The sequence below is a fragment of the Abramis brama genome (genome assembly GCF_963993115.1).
Source record: "Abramis brama genome assembly, chromosome: 1".
In the NCBI taxonomy this organism is placed as follows: Eukaryota; Metazoa; Chordata; class Actinopteri; order Cypriniformes; family Leuciscidae; genus Abramis; species Abramis brama.
In genome coordinates, this window is record NC_139963.1 from 2,319,302 (window position 1) to 2,344,000 (window position 24,699).

Below are 24,699 nucleotides of genomic sequence, written 5' to 3' on the forward strand. Positions count from 1 at the left end.
TGGAAAAAAGAATAAAATATTTGTTTCAAAATTAACAGAAATCATCTCATACTGAGGGTGTTGACAAAGGTCCAACTCAGGTTACAACAAATGATTAAAAAGTCAACAAATTTAGACAACCAACTCATTTTTAAACTAATTTCATTTAATACAACGATTCTTCCAGTGGTTTGTTTTTTCTATTTTTAGCGGCACAGTGCGTCTCATTCTGGGTCTCCAGTAGCTCACAGAACACAAGAATCAGATGTTAGGTTGAGTGTAATGGTGAGCATTATTATGTGCCGCCCTGTATCAGCAACAGGAATGTTCCCAATGTGAATCTGTAGCCTGTCTTTAAACTGCATCAGTTACGTACATTTATTTGTGTCGACCTGCATGACTTAAGCAGTGGGAAACTGGCATGACGGATCTTTGCCTTTAAATTGAACACATTATTTGGCAGTTTTACATTGTGACCTCATGCTGAGGACAGGTTAAATTATCCAAGCATAAAGCATGTATTTAAAATAAAACTAAAGAAATTATTAAAAAATAAAAGCATTGAATGTCCTGAGTATCCAGATTTCCTTTAGTTGTAACTTTTTAAGTATTTTTATTTTGATGAATTTCTTTATTTTTAACATAAAGAGGGCTTTTGTGTGTAGGACATGTTTTGACCCTTATCTCAAGAATCAGTGAGAAGTGAAGCAACACAAAAAGGTGTGTGCCTCGCTACCCTGAAACATATTTCCTAACAGTTTCAGTTGCACAAAGATATTGTGGTCAGTTCAACAAAAAACCACTGTCACCGGGGTGGAGAACTACACTTAAAACAAGTCATTTGTACCATTACAGTTTGTAAAGATATTGTTTGTACCATGGATCGATAAGAATGCAAAGCATCAAACACATTCTTATGAAAAGTAGATACATGTACAAATCAAACCTGCCATAGGGTCATTATGCAAACCTGGATGCTATAAACAACAGATCATGAACCATAGGGAAAGTGCAATCCATACCAATCTGTATCACATGCTTCACATTAAGTATAAAAATGGGAATCAAATGATCATGCAAACAACTATTTTCCACACAATAGTTATAATGTGTCTACATAAAAATATTAAAGGGCCCCTATTATGGATTTTTGAAAATGACCTTTCATGTAGTGTGTAACATAACTCTTAAGTGAATGAAAACATCCTGCAAAGTTTTAAATCTGAAAGAGCACCGTATATAAAGTTATTGTCTTTCAAAAGTAAGAGTCGACTCTGAGTCAATGAAATGAATCGCTTTTCAAACGAGTCATAAGCCGTTTCGTTGTGACGTCAAGACGAACCATTAGCATATTCCGCACGCAAGACACCAAGGAAAACTTGAGCCTCAAACCGGCAGCTGATTCCTGTGGATACTGGACAGCATCATGTCGCGAAGACGCTGCGATCTACATTGTGAAGGTAAAGACAGTTTTTTTTCACTGCCCAAGGACGAGCATGTGAAGAATCAGTGGTTAAAATTCATGTTTACCACGATATCACAGCAGTATAATCCTAAACTTTTGCTGTGTTCCCTTTATTTTACTGACAACTGCTTCTCAAATCTCGGAGTTCAATGCCTAACCGCTTGCTCTTGAAAGATGGTGTTCAAAATACTTAGTTTTGAGTTTAATATTGTGTAGGTCTCCTGCTAAGTGGCTAACTTACATTACTTCTGCTGATCAGTTGTGGGCCAATATTACCTAAAACTGTCCATCGTTCTCACTACTTTGAGGAAAGATTAAGCATGGAGCAAGATTTGTTTTACCAACATGTATGTTACATCAGTCATTCATGCTAGAGCTTGGCTAATGTATGCACCGTTATTGATACAGTTTCCACGTGTTCACCGCAATATATTAATAATCGGTTTGTTGATGGACATGCACTTGTTAATGCTGATGGTGAGGAATTACAGTTGCAACATCTCATAATGTGCCCCAAAATGAGTAGCGTATCACTGAGAAACACTGAGTCCTGGTCGAGTCGTCCTTGCGATGGAGGTTCGGGTTGAATAACTAGTTCTTCCAGTGTTTCATCATCGGGCTCGCGTTGATATGGTCAAATCGACGTCATTGTTCGTTACTGTGTTTAGTTTACGGTGGAGGAAGCCTCAGTTATGGCAACGATTTTGTTTTTGACACGCGCGCTGTACGTGGTAAACCAATCACAACAGCCTGAGCTGTCTGGCCAATCAGAGCAGAGTAGCTCACGGAAAGGAGGGATTTAGAGAGACTGATCATTAGTTGCACTGTGAACTAACATGAACAAACAATAAACAGTTGTATTTTTATTAACTAATGTTAAAAAAGATTAATTTCATTGTTAGTTCATGTTAGTTATTACATTAACTAATGTTAACTAATGAGACCTTATTGTAAAGTGTTACTGCATAGGCTTTTGTTTGTATGACGTGGACTTGACACACCCACAACAACACTGACTCTGACTGTGCACTTAAAGCAGCTTTGCTTCTGGTATCTCTATAACACGAGACCAGCGTTAAACCATGTTTGTTCTGGGCCTGCTTATCTGTATTGTGCTCAGAGCATTCAGTGCTCAGGCAAAAGTAGCCGATGACTTTGAGTGTAAAGAGTTTTTCTACCAAGACACAGAACCAGCAGGAATGGATCAGAATGCCAAGAAAATCTGTCAGGTTTTGACAAAACTTACAGGGTATCTTTACGCTACGCTGTACTCTGTTCCTCACAGGATTCCTCTCTACAGCGCCTACATATTTGACCCGGATTGCTCGAAAGACAGTGGAAGTTCGAAGAAATGGCATTTAGAGCCACAGGTAACTGTGCTTCACTGTCTAACAAAATATTTTCATTATCAGTTGAAGCATTTCATTCTTTTTTGTCATTACAAATAACATATAAAATACATTAGATGGATGGTGCGAATGTTCTTTTACTGTACTATAAACATTAAATATGTCCTCTGAGAGACAGTATTGAAAGTAAGAACAGAACCCTTTTCCATACAACATTTGAAGAAGAAAAAACGGTAACACTTTACAATAAGGTCTCATTAGTTAATGTATTAACTAACATGAACTAACCATGAGCAATACATTTGTTACTGTATTTGTTGTTTACATTAATTCAAACAAATACAGCTGTGTTGTTCGTGTTACTTCACAGTACATTAACTAATGTTAACAAATGCAACTTTTGATTTTAATATTGTATTAGTAAATGTTAAAATTAACATTAATAAATGAATGAATAAAGTATGAATAAATGTATGCATTTGGCCAACACTTTTACCCAAAGCGACTTACATTGCATTTCAAGGTACACATTTACATTCTAATCAGTTCTTGCTTTCCCTGGGAATTGAACCCATAATCTGGGGTTGCAAACACCAACGCTCTACTGTTTGAACTACAGGAAAGCCTGTTTATTGTATATTAGTTGATGTTAACTAATGTAAAGTGTTACCAAAAAAAAGTATTTTCTCACAAATAATAAAACATTAAACTAACCATCTAACATAATATTTCTTATGTAGATTACCAACCCTGAAGATCAAAAACTATGGATGGTTCCTGAGACTAAAAGTAATAAAAACGCTTATAAAGCAAATCAAGCCACCAGCGACGACTACAGCGACACCGGATATGATCGTGGACACCTGAACCCCAACAGCTTCCAATGCAAACATCGCCGTACGGCAACGTTTACACTGACCAATGCAGCACCTATGGACCCGTGTTTCAACCGTAACCACTGGGCAAAGTGGGAGAAAAGTTTAAGAAGTTTTTTAGAAGTAATGCTAAATATTGACAGTGGTTTAGCAACCGTCTACATTGTAACAGGTACAGTACCTAATGCAAATCTACGGATACCACAGAAAGAAATCTCTGAAGACTATGAAGAAATCTCTGAAGACTATGAAGAAATCTCTAAAGACTATGAAAGGGTGACGGTACCCTCTCACATCTGGACGGCTGTCTGTTATAAACACCACGACGATGACACAAAGTCTTTCTCCTTCGGCTATATGGGGGGAAACCAGCCAGAGGAACCTGGCATAAGCCTGATGAGTGTCTCAAACCTGAACAATCGGCTCAGTGAACTCTATGAGCTCTCAAATACACAAAGGTCAATTAAGATTTTTTTGGATGATTGTTTTGGTTTCAATAATCGACTAAACAAGGTTCAGGAAGCATTTAAGAAATTAATTAATCTGCCAGGGAACCAAGGAGTCCAGATGACCTCAGATGTAGAGAAAAATATTGGTGCAGTGAAAAGGCTCACCACCACTGCCAGCCAATCATCTGAAAAGAGAGTCAAGGTGACAGAGATGACAGTAAAATTAGCCTTTGACAGCATGGACACTTACTGTATTATGGCAGAGGATCTGAAGGATTTTGCTGGAAGTGCTTGTCTTATAGTTAATAACACAGCACAAGAAAGGAAAATTGTGCACAATGAGCTCATAAAGAGGGAGGTGTCCGAGGGGTCGTATGCTGTTGAATGCCTGTTGGTCCCAGAGAAGCAGAAGACTGCAGCTGATGGATCGCAGTGCTCAAGCATCTCCGAATCTGGTGACACATGTGAATGCACCTCGGGAAGTCAAACCAAGCCCTGCTGCTCATCTCCCTGCCTGTACAAACTCAAGGGCTACTGGTGTAACTCAGGGAATACACAGATACCGTGCTCACCGCGATACTCGCTCATCACGGCTAAAGGAGAGAGGTGCAAGGATGATCACCCCTGCGGCACATACGGCCACAACTTCTACTGGTGTTACCTCGTCTCTGGCGGCTGGGATTACTGCAGCCCTCCGCTCTGGAGCAGTAAAGCTGCAAACGGGAAGCACTGCCGCAGCAACCATGCCTGTGCCAAATATGGTTATAGTTATATGTGGTGCTACACGGATGAGAAAGGCAACTCTGCTAATTGCTGTACTTCTGATGACTGCTTCTCTGCTGTGAACGGCCAAACCTGCAGGTCTGATCACCCCTGTGGCTACCACAATTACAATTACCTGTGGTGCTACACGGATGATAACAACAACTGGGCTAAATGCTGCAAAAAGTGTAGCCAGTAGATGGTTTGCAATGTTCATTACAATTAATACTTAAGTATGACTTTGCAAAGAAGATTGTTATTGTACTTGGAGCTCTTACTAACCTACAAACTTTCTAACATAAAAAAATAAATTCTCTCATATGTTCTTCTGAAATTAACAGCAGCTTAAAATGTATTTTTAATGTATTTAGTAAATGTATGCAAAAACAAAAAGCTCAATAAAAACATCTATGAATATATAATACATTTGCAAATTCTTGTGCAAACTAGCATACTTTGTTATCAGTTAGACAAATCTCTGACATGTTTGACTGTAGACTCTCATTAATGCACATCTACACCAACCTCGAAGAACAACGATGTGGATTTTCATGAAGAACAATTCAAACTCCATCCACGCTCATGTGCCCAGAGACGGCGAATGCACAGACATTACACTACTCGATAGATGCCCTACGCTTGAAATTCAGCCCAAGAATCAATGTTAATTCAAGTCACATTTCACTATAATTCTGTATAGCCTAACCCTTTCCACAAAACTCATTGTTTCAATGCATTAAATTTTAGTTGAGATACATATGCTCCTTTTTTTTTTTTAAACACACACGCACACACACGCAGAGGGTAAGTGTGACTTGTGTGTTGGCCTGGCCTATGCCCTGGGCTGGTTCTAAATTGCACATCCCATTTTCATAATGCATCCTATACTTGTTGACACACACACGCACATCTAAACATCAAAATAAAAAGAGGAAGCTTGGCATGTGAGCGGTGTCACAGGTTGGGGAGATGTGGTGGTGGTGGTGGCGGGGGGGCGGGGGGGCGGGGGGGCGGGGGGGGGGGGGGGGGGATCAGAGGCACCATTATAATAATTTAATATTAATATAATTATTATTATTAGAATTAAAACCATTTCCAATACTACCATTATGTGTATTTGCCTCCTTCCTCATCCTTTCCTGTCTTGCCCAGCCTGAGACTCCACTGACTGCTGGTCCCGTTACTTCCCGTGAATCCAGACAGTTTCATTAATAATTCACGCAAAAAACACGATGCACACATGCGTAGCCAATTTCACATACATGAAACCAAATTCACATGCGTGAAAAAAATCAATTCACGTGCGCAAAATGAAATTCATAAAATACATTTCACAAATGCAAAACACAATTCGTAGATATACCACTGTGCATAAAAACTGCATAAAAATTTTAAATGTATGAGTTTATCCTTGAATGTGCAAATCGTTGACCCTTTTAGTGAGAATCGCCTTGGATATGTGTTTGTTGCTGTGTCTGAAATCGCCCCCTACACCCTCATTCACTATCCCCTACATTACTCCACTATAGTCCACTGAAGGAGTGAATGAAAACGAGTGAGTGAATTCGGACACTGAGAGCCAGAAGGGCTGCTGTTTCTGCATAAATTGAGCCGTTTAATAATAATTGAAACTTGGTAAACTGGCAGCTCCAGTAGTAATGAAAAGATTTATCCTGAACTCTGCTATGGAAGCTAGCATAAAAACCTTAATTAAACCATTTATTAATCAATTAAAAAGGAATTTACACCTGTATGATATTACGCTGGTCCAGCACGGTTTGGAAAATGGATGGATGGATGATTCAGCTGCAGCTCCATCTCCTGGTCAGACATAGGAATTCATTCAGCACGCGACTCTCATAGTGCATTATGGGTATTCTTTTGCCGTTAAGCGTACATCAGTTATACACTCGTTATTGCGGAGCATTGTGAGATTGAATGAGTGCACTTAATAACATCCACTTTGGTTTCGGACACCATTACAAATGGCTATTCACTCAAATAATGCAGCTGTCAATTAATCTGTCACTGCGGGTCCCAGGTGGACTCAGGTTGAGTTACCCTTTAAGGGACGATTTCAGACACAGCCGAGACTTTCCTGGCAGCGCTTTCCTCCCACCCAAATCAGTCATACTCTTGAGCCAATCAAATTTAAGCTTATCAATCGAACGATCATCAATTGAGGGCATGGGAGGCCTACCTGGATGTTACGTCAACAGCTTTCGACCACAGTTCATGTTATGGCTCAGCTGGAGTATGTGCAGTTTGATCGGTTCATTTCTGTGTTTACTGAAGTTAAAGGAGTTAGAGATCAGTTGAAGCAACAGTTTATTAACTTTTAACAGATGTAAGCAACAGCTGTGGTAATGAGATGTCCCATATTTTGTCCAAAATGAAGAAGAATGATGCTTGTTTTGTTGTATTTTTAGCTGCAGGTACAGACAGCTCTCTCAGTTACAATCACGCAAATGATTGCAAAACAATCATCTGTGGCCAATACCCACCCTAGCTCTCTTAAAGGGCCCATATTATTATATTTTTAAGTGTCCTAATGTTGTTTTGGAGTCTCCTACAACAGGTTTACATGCATCAAACGTCAAAAAACTGTTTCATTTTCTCATAATATACATTTGCACATCACCAGATTTTCAATGATTCTCAAATGACTCGCCAAATGAATCAATCTCTCTAAATCCCTCCTTTCCGCGAGCTACTCTGCTCTGATTGGCCAGACAGCTCAGTCTGTTGTGATTGGTTTACCGCGTACAGCACGCGTCGAAAACAAAAATTCCCATTGCCATAACAACGACAGCTCTGCGTGTCCTGAGGCTTCCTACACCGTAAACTAAACACAGTAACGAACAATGACGTCGATTTTACCATATCAATCCGAGCGAGAGTCCAATGATGAAACACTAGAAGAACCATTCATTCAACCCGAACCTCCATCGCAAGGACGACTCGAGCAGGACGTTTCAGCGATTCACTACTCAGTTTGAGGTACATTATGAGATGTTGCTATTCCTCACCATCAGCATTAACAAGTGCATGTCCATCAACCGATTATTTTACTTGTACTAATTTATTTACCGAGTATGTTTCTAATATATTGCGGTGAACACGTGGAAACTGTATCAATTGGGTGACAGTGAGACTGTGTAGTCACGGGAAAAATCACCACTCTTCCATTCCGATTACAACATCAAACAGATTCTCCCCTCTCAGTGACACACCCACTGAGAATCCTGTTGAATGTTCCCTAGTTATTGGCGATTCTGTTACACGGAACGTGAAAATAGAGACACCAGCCACCATAGTCACATGTTTGCCGGGAGCCAGAGCGCCTGACATCAAAGCAAATTTAAACGTGCTGGCTAATGCTAATCGTAAATTCTCTAAGATTATTATTCATGTCGGCACTAATGATGTTCAGAAGATCACTAAAATTAACGTTAAAGAGGTGTGTGAACTCGCAAGTACGATGTCAGGCATTGTAATTTGCTCTGGCCCCCTTCCTGTTCGCAGGAGTGATGAGATAGTCAGTAGATTGTCCTCACTCAATGGCTGGCTGTCTAACTGGTGTCTGCAAAATAATATAGAATTCATAGACAATTGGAAAAGTTTTTGGGGCAGACCTGACCTGTTGAAAAGAGATGGTATTCATCCCTCCTGGGATGGTGCTGCTCTTCTCTCTAGTAATATGGCTCATAGTCTTAGAGCTCAAACATGACAATCTGGGGCTCAGGTCAGGAAGCAGACAGACTGGCTAAACCGACCGTCTGCTAGCGGCCTCGCGTCACCAAGGTCAGATAAATCCCATCACATAGAGCCTCTTTCACCTAGATATCATCATATAGAGACTGTGTCTGTTCCCCGAATTAGGAAATACCAAAAATTTCCAAACCCATCTAAGGGTAAAAATTTAATTGATGTTCAACAAATAAAAAACAGATATAATACAATATATAACAAATGATAAAGCTCGGGTTGCTGAATATTAGATCCCTTTCTTCAAAAGCACTCGTTGTTAATGATATGATTACAGACCATAACCTAGATGTGCTGTGTTTGACAGAAACCTGGCTAAAACCAGACAATTATATTACTTTAAATGAGTCCACCCCACAAGATTACTGTTATAAACATGAACCTCGTCTGAAACGCAAAGGGGAGGTGTTGCTGTAATTTATAGTAATATCTTCAGAATTACTAAGAAATCTAGTTTCAAATATAATTCTTTTGAAGTGTTAGTGCTTAATGTAACAATATCTAGCATAAATGATAAATCACGTTTGAGATTTGTGCTGGCTACTGTATACAGGCCACCAGGGCACCATACAGACTTTATCAAAGAATTTGCTGACTTTCTATCAGAGTTAGTTCTGGCTGCAGATAAAGTCATAATTGTTGGTGATTTTAATATACACATCGATAATGAAAAAGATGCATTGGGATTGGCATTTAAAGACATTCTGAACTCTATTGAAGTTAGACAACACGTGTCAGGACCTACTCATTCTCGTAATCATACTCTAGATCTAATATTATCACACGGAATAGATGTTGATGCCGTTGAAATTCTGCAGCAGAGCGATGACATCTCAGATCATTATCTAGTCTTGTGTAAACTTCATTTAGCCAAGGCTGCAAAGCCGACTCCGTGTTTCAAATATGTGAGACCTATCACTTCTGCCACTAAGGATTGCTTTATTAATAATCTTCCTGATCAGTTTCATCATCTCAGCATCCCAGATAGCTTAGAAGAACTTGATATTGTGACAGAAACTTTTAACTCTCTCTTTTCCAGCACTTTAGACACAGTTGCTCCCTTGCGCTTAAAGAAGATTAAAGAAAATAGTCCAACGGCGTGGTACAACGAGCACACTCAGGCCCTTAAGAGAGCAGCCAGAAAAATGGAGCGCAACTGGAAGAAAACAAAACTAGAGGTATTTCGCATTTCATGGAAGGAGAGCTCGATTACTTACAGAGAGGCTTTAAAAGCTGCTAGATCTGCTTATTTTTCAACCTTATTATAAGAAAATAAACAAAAACCTTAGTTATTAATTTGAAACAGTGGCTAAACTAACGAAAAATAAAGCTTCAAGCCCAGATGTTTCCAAGCAACACAGCAGTAATGACTTTATGAACTTCTTCACTTATAAGATTGATAATATCGGGGACAAAATTATAACTATGCAACCGTCTACTACAGTATCGCATCAGGCAGTGCATTGTAGTCTCCCGGAGGAAAAATTTGATTCATTCATTGCTATAGAAGAGGGTGAATTTTATAAACTCGCTAAATCATCTAAATCTACAACATGTATGTTAGACCCTATACCAACTAAGCTACTGAAAGAGATGCTTCCAGAGGTCATAGATCCTCTACTTAATATCATTAATTCATCTTTGTCTCTAGGATACGTACCAAAAAACTTTAAGATGGCTATGATTAAACCGCTTGTTAAAAAACACAACTTGATCCTACAGAATTAGTCAATTACAGGCCGATCTCGAATCTACCTTTTCTGTCAAAGATACTAGAAAAAGCAGTATCCTAACACAACTGTGTTCCTTTCTAGAAAGAAATGATATCTGCGAGGATTTCCAGTCAGGATTTAGACCGTACCATAGTACCGAGACAGCTCTCGTTAGAGTCACAAATGATTTGCTCTTATTATCCGATCGTGGTTGTGTCTCTCTATTAGTGTTACTCGATCTTAGTGCTGCATTTGACACTATCGACCACAACATTCTTTTAAATAGACTCGAAAATTATGTTGGCATTAGTGGAATTGCACTAGCATGGTTTAAATCACACTTATCTGACCGTTATCAGTTTGTAGCAGTAAATGAAGAGATGTCTCATCGATCTCAAGTTCAGTATGGCGTACCACAAGGCTCAGTACTAGGACCGCTGCTGTTCACTCTGTACATGCTACCCTTAGGAGATATCATTAGGAAACATGGCATTAGCTTTCACTGTTATGCTGACGATACTCAGCTGTATATTTCTTCAAAACCTAATGAAACTTACTAATCCACAAAATTAATGGAATGCATAGCTGATATAAAAAACTGGATGACTCGTAATTTCCTACTACTTAACCCTTGTGTGGTGTTCATATTTTTGTTACTCAGCCAGTGTTCGTGGGTCTGGTGAACCCGCTGTATTTTTGGGTTTTTAATTCAACACAATTAAAAATGTTATGTTAAAATACTCAACAGATGTTTACTTCATCCCAATTACAAGCAATATAAACAGCATGTATGGTTAATATTTTCTCTTTACCTTTGTTAGATCACATTTAAGAATTGCAACCTCGTGTGGGAACGGCAGGAGTAGAAACACAAAGCTCACTCTTGCACTCTTTCACACTTACACACAATCTCTCTCACACGCACGCACACACACACACACACACACACACACACACTCATGCACACACATACACACACCCACAACACACACACAGACACACACAAAACACACACCCACCCACACACACACACACACACACACACACACACTCACTTGGAAATATGGTGTACGGTCACTCTCCATAGGCATAATGGTTTTTCTAATGTACAAACTGTATAATCTATCCCCCTACACTAACCCTACCCCTAAACCTACCAATCACAGAAAACTTTTGGCATTTTTTGCATTTAGTATGTTTTAGTATGAGGACACAGATGTCGTCATAAACCATGTTTACGTTGTAATACCCATGTCATTATACACATTTGTGTCCTCATAAAACATATACAAGAACATACACACACTAACAGCAGGCCCTGACAGGAGGAGGACAGAGTAAAGGTCCACAGGACCTACAATTTCCACACTTTTATTAGCTCCGGGTCCAGTGGACCCGAACATCCTGTGTGTAATATAAATGTGTGTGTGTGTGTGTGTGTGTGTGTGGGTGGGGGGGGGGGGGGGGGTGGGGTGTACAGTGTGTTTTCATTGAAAATGTGTTCTGATATATATTCCTCACAGAAAATAAGCCAAGGCCAATGAGTCTCAGTTTGAAAAAATAATTAATTGTATCATTTTTCTTTTGATAAAAAATGAAAACGGGTCCAACAGACCCGAACACCATACAAGGGTTAATTTTGAAAAAACAGAGATTCCACCATGTAAGTTCATCATCATCTTCTCCATCAAGCAGAGAAGAAAACGATGGCAACTTGCACCATGACTTTTTGACACTCACAGACTCATCAACGAACTCAATTTTCAACCACTTCAAGAATTGTCCACGCACACATACCATGCAAGTATCAACAAAGTTGCAAAAAAGTCCATTTTACGATCTTGATCTTGTTACATGCTCTAAGTGCTGTACATGCTAAGAAATAATTATTTTTCGGTGGCCATGAAAGATACACTTTTCTTAGAATAAATGAATAATCAAAAGAGTTCGTTGGAACTGATTAATTGATTGTAATATTAATTTAGCTACCTCAAGTTAATCTAATTAACTGACCCAAATATTAATAATTAATCATAATTGGTAATTATGAGTTATTATTAATATTTCCCCTTTGAGCTAAAATTTGTAACACAAATCTTGCTCCATGCTTAATCTTTACTCAAAGTAGTGAGAACGACAGACAATCTGCATTAATAGACAGTTTAATGTAATAGTGGCCCACAGCTGATTAGCTGACTCGATATTTGAGAAGCAGTCGTCAGTAAAATAAAGGTAACAGGAAAAGTTTAGGATTATACTGCTGTAGTATCATGGTAAAGATTAATTTTAACCACTGATTCTCCACATGCTCGTCCTTGGGCAGTGGAAAAAAACTGTCTTTACCTTCACATTATAGAGCACAGCGTCTTCTCGACATGATGCTGTCCAGTGTCCACAGGAATCAGCTGCCGGATTGAGGCTCAAGTTTCCCTGGTGTCTGCGTGCGCAATAAGTGGGTGGGCTGATGTTTCGTCTTGACGTCACAACGAACCGGCTTTGAAAAACAATTAATTTAATTGACTCAGAGTCGACTCTTACTTTTGAAAGACAATAACTTTATATACGGTACACTTTCAGATTTAAAACTTTGCAGGATGTTTTCATTCACTTAGAGCTGTGTTACACACTACATGAAAGGACATTTTCAAAAATCCATAATAGGGGCCCTTTAGCACTGGCCTCATCGAGATTGTTCTTTAAATAGTGAATATACCTATTTTTATGAGCACACATTGCTTAGTGATGACGATATTTGCATCTGCCATTTGTGCAACAGTATGCAGTGTTAAATTATTACACACATATTGTTTCCCTGCATTTTTCAGGATTACACAACATTGGCATGACATCTGGATAGCAGTCACAAACATCTTAATTCATGTCGTTTCTTTATTCTCTTTTTAAATACTTTATGTATTAAAGTCGTTAAATTAATATCCAATATTCATGTACTTTTTCCTGTGACATTAAAACCCTTAGATGACAATACAGCACAGAACATACATTGTGAAGCATTAATTTTACTGTGCCTGGTAAAAAATCTTCTTTTTTTTTTTGCTGATCAGACAAAGGCGTACTTCGCTGTTTAAGCATGAATTAAGTGATTGGTACAGATAATACACAAATAAAACACCACAATTCACAGGGACACAAGGCACTTGCACCACTTGGGTGATGAATTGAATGGTGAATAACAGTATTAATTCGGTTCCTACCTGTACCAGGTCTCTAAGGCGAAAAAGGTAAAGAGAACGAGCCGGAAGTTTAACTCGCCCTTTTTATTTTAACTTTTTTTTTTTTTTTTTTTGTCATTTGATAAGAAAAAACAAAAACAGACAGACAGACCAAGGTACAGCAGGCAAAACGTCATAGGTTAACAGAAACAGAAAAACAAGAAAAAAGAAAAAAAAAAACAAGACATATACATCTCAATTTGTATTCAGATAAGATATCCAGTTTGCTTCACATTTACTCCTGGCATGTCTCAGAGAGAAAGTCAAATGTTCCATAACATAAATTTCCCGAACTATTTCTATCCATTCAGCAACTGTCGGGGACTCTTTACTTAGCCATTTCCTAGTTATTGCTTTCTTGCTACCTGCTAGAAGTATTTGTAACAAATATCTATCTGTCTTTCTCAGCCCTATTGGTAGATTTCCTAAATACTGAAATTTAACTCAAGCTCTGAACCGATTATTGACCTAATTTTTTATATTGGGGTTTATAAAGAATCTTAAAAGTGTTTTTCCAGGTGAATTCCCTCCACAGACCTGTGATAGAGGTCGTAGATTGCATCCTGCATATGTTCAACCAGTCATCTTCGCTTATCTTTATGTTAGCTTCTTTCTCCCACCTCATTTTTACATACATTGTTGAGAGTCCCCTGTCCAACTGTAAATATGAATATAACCTGGATATCAGTTTTCTTTAACTTGCCTTTTATAGCGCGTGACGTTCCGCTTCGGGGGTCATGGGCATACGTACTACCGGCACATCCGGGAACTTAACTGTCAATTTAGTCACCGCCCCTTTTTAGGGGAAAATAAACTAGACTTCCCATAGACTTCAATACAAAATAGCGGCACAAAACAATGTCCCTACACTGCCGGCAGGCGTGAATAACTTAAGAAATCACTAAGACTAAACATGTCAAGTAATTATATGTCCACCCTGCCTGCCATAGAGCGTGAAAGATACATCCACAAACTTAATTTGGTCAATTTAAAAACATGTCCCTTCATTCTCCCAGCGTCAAATTGGTGTAACAACCCCCACCCAGTGGCCAGAGGTGTCTTACCAGGACATGTACTCGTACCTCTTCGAGTCACCAGGTAAGCCAGTGAATGATTTTACTTCGTTTTTGAAAGTCAGCATCTTTAAATGTATATATTATGTCTTTATATTTAGAGTACTGAGTGTACTATTCTGTCCAGCCATACAACTAGCCTGACTTAGCTTTCGACAGCATCATCCGTAATTCATTTCCATAACAGCAAGATATGGATGATGATGGTAGGTAGCCTGGCCTAGTTGATAATGGACATAAACAAAGACAGCCCAGCAGTTATCCAACTAAAATAACACCATGATCATGATAGGTTGTAAAATATTGGAGTTGTGTGAAACTTACATAACTTAAACTGTATGTTTTACTGTATGTTTATATCGCCTGTAGCCATAATTGCCTTCCGTCCGGATATTTTTTTTTTACATGGCAAAGGAATGAATTTCAAATGTGGGTTTTTACAAACATTATTGGTGCACCCAACCACACAACAACTCTTTGGCATGTTGTAGGGGTTAGTCCAGTTCCTTGATCCGGTACTGTATGGCAGTTTGTTTTCCCCTAAAAGTGGACCTGAATCTGTTCAGAGACATTCTATGACGTTGCGCCGGTTGTGAGTATGACTTTTGCTGCATCCGAAATCAAATACTTCCCTACTATATAGTGTGCGAAAAACAGTACGCGAGCAGAGTGGTATGTCCGAAATCATAGAATTCGAAAAACAGTAGGCGAAAAGTCCCCGGATGACCTACTACTTCCGGCGAGATTCTGAAGTGCGACTATGATGGACACTTTACTATCCCATGATGCCACGGGAGAGGAGTTGTCGTTATATTTCAAAATGGCGGAAAACGGAGACGCGGCCGTTTTCAAGTGTAAGTACTTTAGAAAACACTTATTGTTTCTTTGTAGTTAAACTGTATTTGTTTAACATCATATAAGTAAACGACTGACTTGTTAAAAGTTTAAATTATGTAAAATTGAGGGTGTCCTTTTCCAGCCAATTCAGAAAAAGTATAGTTTTATCATTATTATTACGGAATAGACCAAGCTAATGTTTATTCAGCTAGCTAACACTGTTTTCTTTAAACAAAGACGTTCGTAGTTTAGCAGTTTAATGAGATAGTTACAAAACTTCAGTAAATTAAAATGATTTTATTTCTCCTTTACCAGTGTTCATATTATGAAATATTTGTTGGCTACATAGCAAGCTACTGTTAACAAGTGTAAGTTACCTCAGCTTGTCCAGGTAACATTAATAGATTGACCATGGTTCATCACATGTTGAATTCTGTGTGGATTTTGCAGGGGCTGATGAACACACCTGTGTTCCTATAGAGAGGAGGAGAGTGGCTAATGAAGCCCTCTTCACTGGAAAACAAAATGCTGCAATAAAAGGTTTTGAGTACGTATACAAGACAAATGTAATATGTAATTTTATTCAAGTGCTGTAGATTCAATGGTAAGTTACATTTCTACTAGAGCTCTTACTGCGTTCCTTTTATGCTTGATTTCTGTGCATTTATTGCAGAGTTTTTATCACAGAGCAGAGGCTAGAGGGCAAATGTCTGCTGTTCAGATTTTAGAAAAGGGAAAACCTTAAACAAAAATATAAAGTAAGATTTTTTATTATTATTATTATAGTTCACCTCAAAATGAGAATTCTGTCCTGATTGAATCATGCTCATGTTTAGCCCTGTAATGCAATAATTTAACAAATCATATGTTTTACAATATAATTGACTGTCTTGATATTCTTTTTTCAAATATGTGTAGGATCTGAAATGTCCACAGACTGGGGTGAGCACTGAAGATGGGGATGTAACAGCAGGGGGCAGAGCCTCCATCACACCACATCCACCCTTATTGCCTCATCTGGCCTGGATGTTGCTGTTACCTCTCCATCCTCAGTGAGGTCAGAGCGTAAAAGAGTAGGGAGGAAAATAAAAGAAGTTGAGGATCTGATCCGAGAGATGGAGGAGAGGGAAGCTAGAAGCTGAAAGAGAAAGAGCTGCCATTGAAAGGAAGGAGAGGCGCTGGAGAGACATGGAGGAAAAAGAGGAAAGAAAAGAAAGACAGCGACGAGAGCATGAGAAGAGACTAGAACAGGAGGCCAGAGAAAGAGAAGAAAGAAGAGGCCGAGAAGTGTGTGAGACAAAAGAGAGAGAGGAAAGATTCCTTCAGCTATTAGAAATAATTGCAAAAAAAAACAACATTAATAAAGAAATCAAATGATACACACTCTTTTCATATATTTGTTAGTAAGTTCATTTTGTCATGCTGTTTTAGCAAGTTTTATTACAAAACACTTAATTCCCAGGGATTTACAGTAGTTAGATTGTCAGTTGTAAAGTGTTTAATATGTGGAATTGAGTAATTCATATTTTTTGTTTGTGTTTTGTGTGTGTATTTTGTAGCAGAGTCCAGATGGTTTTTGAAACAAGCAAATTGCAGGTATATCTGAAAAATATGTCGTCTGACTATGAGTGCCACACTGTAGAGAAATACCCACACACTCCAGACACTATTAAAACACTGTATTTGCTTTATTTTTTGTTTATTTAACTTTTAAATGGATACAGAATGCAAAGCTTAAAACAGAATCACATAACTTTGGCATAAAGTAGTATAATAGAGCTTAAAGAGTACATGATTGGATCATCATTGCTGTGATTATTATGTTTCTATCATGTTATATGTTTGGGAACAGTTCTTTTAATCCTAATTGATGGAGTGTGAAGCTTTTCATTTCTTTAACAACTATGTAGGAAGACACAGCATGGTCATATTCCAGGATTGACAATGTGAAGATTCATCAGGCTCAAATTGTGAAAGAATAGTTGGGAGGCGCTAGAACAAAGTCTTGCTCAATCTAAGAAAGGGAATCATTATTAGATATAAACCCTGAAGAAACTTATTTTTAGACAACAGCAATGCATCTTTAAAAATCCTTAAATATTTGATTATAAAGACTTTACTTACCAAACCTTTAACGTCTTTGAAACGTGGAAAGACTGTCAATATATCGCTTGACTGCATAGGGTCAAGAACCATGTTGCGGCGATAGTCAAATGTCAGTTTCATCTTCTTCCCTCATCAGCAGAATGGTTCATGAATGCAATTGCTTCCTCGCATTCATCCTCACTCAAGACAGTCTCCGGAGTAAACTCTGACTCCCGTCTTACAGCTGGTCCACCAGACATCACCTCAGCAGACAATCCTTGTCCTGATGAATAAAGCATTTTAAGAGCTTCAACACTGCATAAAGAATACTATATACAGGTCATACTAAAAAACAAAACAAACATCTCATCTTTGTACAAATTGAAATGTCACAGTTAAGGCAACTCAGTAGCAACAAAACTGCAAAACCGTGATAGATGGCACAATGAGCTATGAGAAAAAGCAAAAAAGGTGATTTCTGAATTTCATTCTGTACCTTCAAATGATGCTCTTCGTTCTTTAGCCAGGCCTCTCTGTATAGTTTTGATTCTCCATGCCAAGTACCCAGTGCCACTCTCACCATCATAGTAATGCTCCTTAGAAAGACAAAAATACATAGACAAAAAAAGTCTTAATTCAAGAGCAAAATACACGACCTGTATTGTGTGTGATCATCAGCATTTAAGACATGTCAACACAGAATTAAAATTCAAAAAAGGTTTGATACTTACATAGCCATTTTTGGACAAGGGGTCACTGAGGTAAGGGAACAAGGACACAATTCCTCTGGCGTATTTTTCTTTAACCTGCCTTGGTGGTGATGTATTCTAGGTTTCACCTATCTTTAGCACAAGTTCAAAAAACAATGAGAGATCATTTACTCCAGTTAAAGATATGCAGATTATTCTTTTCTGTCATGTCAGCTGCCAGGATGTTCACCATTTTCCTCCTCGTTTCATCTCCCAAAGTCTTAAATCGGTTGTATTCATTTATTATATGCTCCCCACCAGGTTTATGGACAAGAACAGATTCCACCAACTTAATAATAAAAAAAATAAATAAAAAAAAGTACAAAACATTACCTCAAACAAGATGTGTAATTTAAAAAAAAAAAGTCTATTATTTCAGATTGATGAATTTTAACAGTCTTTTCCCCCAACATTTATAAATAATAACAACTTTGATGCTCACCTTTTTAGCTTCATCATCTAGTCTCATTCTTTTACTTGAAGAGCTTTCTTCAATAATTACTGTATCCTGTGAGTCAGTGGAGTCAATTGATGAAGACAGGGACAGATTCAACTGCACAGGAGAGGCAGATGCCAAGTCTAGTTGCATATAGGGTGGTCAAAGTCTTCATGATACTAATAAATAAGCACTGAGAAATGTTCTAGAAAGTAATAAAATAAACACAAACCTGCACCATGTTTTATGGTGAGAACACCAACTGAGGGATCTTTAACTACATCTTCAAAAACATCATCATCCACCTCAGTCCCCAATTCATCAATAACCTTCACATTCTCGGGTACAGTTGGGACACCGAACTTTAAAAAAGCTGGAAAAAAATGTATGCAAATTAATGAGAAAGGGTATACATTAAAGGTTTGATCAATTACTTGCTGGTAACTCTGAACATCAGAGCAAATGTAACATGTGACAGTATATATTCTAAAATAAAATGACCAAATACCAAACATTATATATATATTTTTTTTTTTTTTTTTTTTTTTTTTTACAAATTCATAAAAATAATATAATTAAGTATATAATAATAGTAGAGATTTGCAAGATTCTGGATAAATTGAGAATCATGATTTTTTTTTTTTTTTTTTTTTTTTTTTCAAACTGAGATCATGGTTCTCCCATGATTCAGAATAGACAACAAAATGACATGTAATTTACTAAAGACTGCAACAAAATGTTAATTGCTGCAGTCCAACTAATTTTTTTTAACTTGAATGAATTATTTAATCAAATTAAATGTTTATTTGCTGAATGAATCAGCCTTTTGAACAAATCTTTTGAATGAATGATTCAAGGACAAATACATTTTTTACAGTCTCTTGGCGCCATCTTGAGGCGTAACGATGTAATTGGTACAATCTTAATTTGAAGTGTAAAAAAGGTGATTTGCTCGATTTTTAATCTCTACCATAGACATCAGTGTTTACATCCAGACATTAAACGTTTATCCCAGTACTTCAGTGATTAATTTTAATATTTGCAACACAGAAACAAGGATTCGAAGGATGCGTGTTTGAAAAGACTGAAAAGCAGAACACACATATTTGAATCGAGAACGCAATATTTAAACGATTCATCGCTGTAAAAGTATATTTTTCTTGCCAGCAGACAAAAATTCCTTCAGGCTCAGTTCGGTTATTTTAACAAATTTTTTACCATCCCCAAGTTTCACCTTAACCAGCATGCTCTGTGATAGGAGACAGAGTTTTACACAGATGACAGTGGAAAAGGGTTATTTCTAACAAATAAATAAGTAACGAAACATGTTGCATAGTCACCACAGTATTTTTAACTAACGTTAGCCTAACGTTGGGTCTTTGAATTTGAACATTGCCATTTCGACCGTCCCATAAAATCGGGCGGCTAATGCATTGCAGAAAACTCAACGTTCAAAAATAACAATATACAAATTATCTGGATATAACAATACCAACTGCAACCAACAGAAATACAAATTAAATAAGATTTTTGACATCATTCTAGATTAAATTATTACCACATTGTGACAAAAAAATATTTCTCCACCACATGAACTTCCATTCGTAGTTTGAACCTATCAACTTACACAAGTAAGTTCATCAAACTACGACATATACAGTAATATTAACACATGTATTCACATAAAATGTTAAAATTATGTTTTAATGTGTTACTTAAAAGAGCTTACCATTCGGTGCGATGTAGAAGAAAATGGCGACAACCACGAGGAAATTCAAGTCAGATCTGGTTAGGTTGAGGGGCGGAGCTTAACAGAGTAACGTTAACGAGACACAATTTTCACCAACACTAGGGGGTATCTTTCACTATTTGTTGTTAAATCAACTCCTTGAGAGTAAATGTAGAGTAACACTGTTAGTTTTACTGTGTAGTGTCCCCATCACTACACTGGGGCATTAGGACCCACACAGAGCACAGGGTGAGCGCCCCCTGCTGGCCTCACTAACACCTCTTCCAGCAGTAACCTGATTTTCCCAGGAGTCTCCCATCCAGACACTGACCAGGCTCAACCCTGCTTAGCTTCAGTGGGAGACCAGTCTTGGGCTACAGGGTGATATGGCTGATGTGACAAAAACATCTCAGTGTGGATGGAAAGACGAAACCGAGAGAAAAAGAATAAAGGCGTATTAGTGTGGACAGGGCCTCTGTGTTTTCATCTTCATCTGTGCACTTGTCAGTAGCAGAAAGGGAACTGAAAGTAGACGAGGAAGTTAGAGCGGTTCCTGAGACCCACAGTTTTGTCAGGTTGGACACACACACAGACAGACTATATGAGGCTCAGGTTGAGGTTACATCAGCAACCGCACTAACAGGAAGTGCCTGGTTGAACATCTGTCACAATGTCCAGAGATGTTGGTCAAATCCAGCGAACTCCAGTGATCAACTTGGACACATAAGTGACATTTTTTACCACACACAAAATTGCTTATCGTGTGGATTCCTATTGAAATCAACAATTCCTATTGAAATCGCCAAACAGCAGCAAATTTTACAGCACATTAACCGTTACTGTTATAAGTGGAAATGTTTTCTGCTTGTTGTGACATAAGGAATACTGTTGATGGGTTAAAGCCTCTATAGTGAGAATATTCAACAGCCATTTAATAGCACTATTGATTCAAGACACACATTTAAGCTTTTCAAAAGCCATTGTGCACATTACAGCCTCCAGTCTCACGGCATCCCAGACTTCAATGTTTTAATGATTCAAAAAAGCTGAGTAACTGCGACCATCTGAGATTTCGGTATAGAGATAGAGGTTAGGATCATCATTTTCAGTAGTATTACAGCACACTGTGAGTGTATATTAGTACCGTTTGTATGTTGCTTTTGGCATCTGACAAAGCTTTTGGACCTGGAAACAGTGACGTCAGACAAGCGGATTGAGACACAAATGTTTTAAAGTTAAGTGAAGATGCACATTTTTAATTGGGGTAGTCAAAATGTTCATGTCAACAATGTTTAACGTTGATTTATTACATGGAACATATGTGTTTCCATGCATTTTTCTTGTATAGCCCATTCTATTGTTTATAAATGGTTGATTTTTCATGTTGCTTTACTATTTTTTTTAAATGTGTATTCATTGATATTAACCTATTTCTAGCCTTTTTCCAAGTGCATGCAAGTGTATGTGTTAAAATGGATCTATAATATGCAATAAACAATTCTTATTTTGTATTTGGTTCAGTTTTTCAGTTTGTTTATTATAATAGAAGTTAATGGAGGACCCAAAGCGGTTCCACACAGTGCTTCATATAGGAGTTCCTCGGGAAACCTGTGTGGTTCCTCAGAGAAACGCTCCTTTTTAAAGGATTTATAGACGGTTCTGCCGGTGTGGGAAAGGGAAGAACCCCAAAAGATTCCTCCAGGCACCTTTTATTTTATGGTGTAGATTTCCATAAAATTCCAGAGACAGCAAGGGAGTTTTCTATTGTCATGGATGCGATTCCCACAGAGGTCTTGGCATTATTCAGAACTAATACCCAAACCAATATTGCGCCCCTTTCTTCCTATGATTTATTTAATACTGCAATTGGGAAACTTTGTTTTGCCCCCGGAGTCTTAAATGTTAATAAAACTATTAGTTCTCTATTTCAAAAAGACATTGTCACCAGGCCAAACTGCATTGTTTACTGGAATAGACTGATGGAAGGTTTATTATGGAAGGTCATCTGGACTTTACCAAACAAATATTTATTGGTAAATAAAATATAGAAACTACTTAGAAACTACCCAGTAAATATTTTCTTGTTAAATTTAAAAAAGTAAATTCTTTTTGCAATACTCTGGCTGAAATATTTTCATTTATTTTGGCATTGCATTTATGTAAGAAAACTTTGGAAAGATTTGTCTAGATTTATCCCCTCAAATAAAATAAAAGAATACTATATTATAAATGTAATTAACATTTTTGTTTCATATACATGAATGTAAGTACAGTAAAACCCAACCCTTTGTTTTTGGTTCTTGAAAAAGAATGCAAATATATTTAATATATTATATATATATATATATATATATATATATATATATATATATATATATATATATATATATATATAATATAATATATATATATTTTTATTATTATATATATTTTTTTTACTTTGTTTGTTTGAAGTTTAATTACAAAAATAAATAAATAAATAAAATAAAAACACCAGGCATCTGGTAAGTTGACAATTTACACTGTAAAAAACGCCAATTAAAAAAAGGTTGGAAGAGCAAAAATATCAAAATTAAACTAATATTCTTGCTTGGGCTTAGTTAAGAAGACTTATTACAGTGAGGAAAATAAGTATTTGAACACCCTGCTATTTTGCAAGTTCTCCCACTTAGAAATCATGGAGGGGTCTGAAATTGTCATCGTAGGTGCATGTCCACTGTGAGAGACAATCAAAAAAAAAAAAATCCAGAAATCACAATGTATGATTTTTTAACTATTTATTTGTATGATACAGCTGCAAATAAGTATTTGAACACCTGAGAAAATCAATGTTAATATTTGGTACAGTAGCCTTTGTTTGCAATTACAGAGGTCAAACGTTTCCTGTAGTTTTTCACCAGGTTTGCACACACTGCAGGAGGGATTTTGGCCCACTCCTCCACACAGATCTTCTCTAGATCAGTCAGGTTTCTGGGCTGTCGCTGAGAAACACGGAGTTTGAGCTCCCTCCAAAGATTCTCTATTGGGTTTAGGTCTGGAGACTGGCTAGGCCACGCCAGAACCTTGATATGCTTCTTACAGAGCCACTCCTTGGTTATCCTGGCTGTGTGCTTCGGGTCATTGTCATGTTGGAAGACCCAGCCTCGACCCATCTTCAATGTCTTCAAAATCTTCTCAAACTGAGGGAAGGAGGTTGTTCCCCAAAATCTCGCAATACATGGCCCCGGTCATCCTCTCCTTAATACAGTGCAGTCGCCCTGTCCCATGTGCAGAAAAACACCCCCAAAGCATGATGCTACCACCCCCATGCTTCACAGTAGGGATGGTGTTCTTGGGATGGTACTCATCATTCTTCTTCCTCCAAACACGTTTAATGGAATTATGACCAAAAAGTTCTATTTTGGTCTCATCTGACCACATGACTTTCTCCCATGACTCCTCTGGATCATCCAAATGGTCATTGGCAAACTTAAGACGGGCCTTGACATGTGCTGGTTTAAGCAGGGGAACCTTCCGTGCCATGCATGATTTCAAACCATGACGTCTTAGTGTATTACCAACAGTAACCTTGGAAACGGTGGTCCCAGCTCTTTTCAGGTCATTGACCAGCTCCTCCCGTGTAGTTCTGGGCTGATTTCTCACCTTTCTTAGGATCATTGAGACCCCACGAGGTGAGATCTTGCATGGGGCCCCAGTCCGAGGGAGACTGACAGTCATGTTTAGCTTCTTCCATTTTCTAATGATTGCTCCAACAGTGGACCTTTTTTCACCAAGCTGCTTGGCAATTTCCCCGTAGCCCTTTCCAGCCTTGTGGAGGTGTACAATTTTGTCTCTAGTGTCTTTGGACAGCTCTTTGGTCTTGGCCATGTTAGTAGTTGGATTCTTACTGATTGTATGGGGTGGACAGGTGTCTTTATGCAGCTAACGACCTCAAACAGGTGCATCTAATTTAGGATAATAAATGGAGTGGAGGTGGACATTTTAAAGGCAGACTAACAGGTCTTTGAGGGTCAGAATTCTAGCTGATAGACAGGTGTTCAAATACTTATTTACAGCTGTATCATACAAATAAATAGTTAAAAAATCATATATTGTGATTTCTGGATTTTTTTTTTTAGATTATGTCTCTCACAGTGGACATGCACCTACGATGACAATTTCAGACCCCTCCATGATTTCCAAGTGGGAGAACTTGCAA

At 37.9% G+C, this 24,699-nt stretch overlaps 1 protein-coding gene and 1 long non-coding RNA gene across 2 annotated transcripts; one reads left to right on the forward strand and one right to left on the reverse strand.

Moving 5' to 3' along the window:
- Positions 1–2,492: 2,492 nt before the first annotated feature.
- On the forward strand, positions 2,493–5,301 carry LOC311096765 (uncharacterized protein). The gene is made up of 2 exons (XM_084136090.1): positions 2,493–2,814; positions 3,534–5,301. Exons 1-2 carry the CDS (start codon positions 2,527–2,529, stop codon positions 5,076–5,078), a joined length of 1,833 nt encoding a protein of 610 aa, XP_083992216.1. The 5' UTR covers positions 2,493–2,526; the 3' UTR covers positions 5,079–5,301.
- Positions 5,302–17,207: 11,906 nt separating this feature from the next.
- LOC311096264 lies at positions 17,208–18,447 on the reverse strand. Its single transcript, XR_014608988.1, has 4 exons — positions 18,319–18,447; positions 18,084–18,183; positions 17,627–17,870; positions 17,208–17,516 (listed from the first exon to the last, which is right to left on the reverse strand). It is a non-coding gene; the product is annotated as an uncharacterized lncRNA (long non-coding RNA).
- Positions 18,448–24,699: the final 6,252 nt, after the last annotated feature.

What these genes read in the sequence shown, in the direction of transcription:
- LOC311096765 (XM_084136090.1), top strand. Translation starts at nt 2,527, where the DNA reads ATGTTTGTTCTGGGCCTGCTTATCTGTATTGTGCTCAGAGCATTCAGT. An exon ending in AATGGCATTTAGAGCCACAG is followed by an intron (nt 2,815 to 3,533) that starts GTAACTGTGCTT and finishes TTTCTTATGTAG; the next exon opens with ATTACCAACCCTGAAGATCA.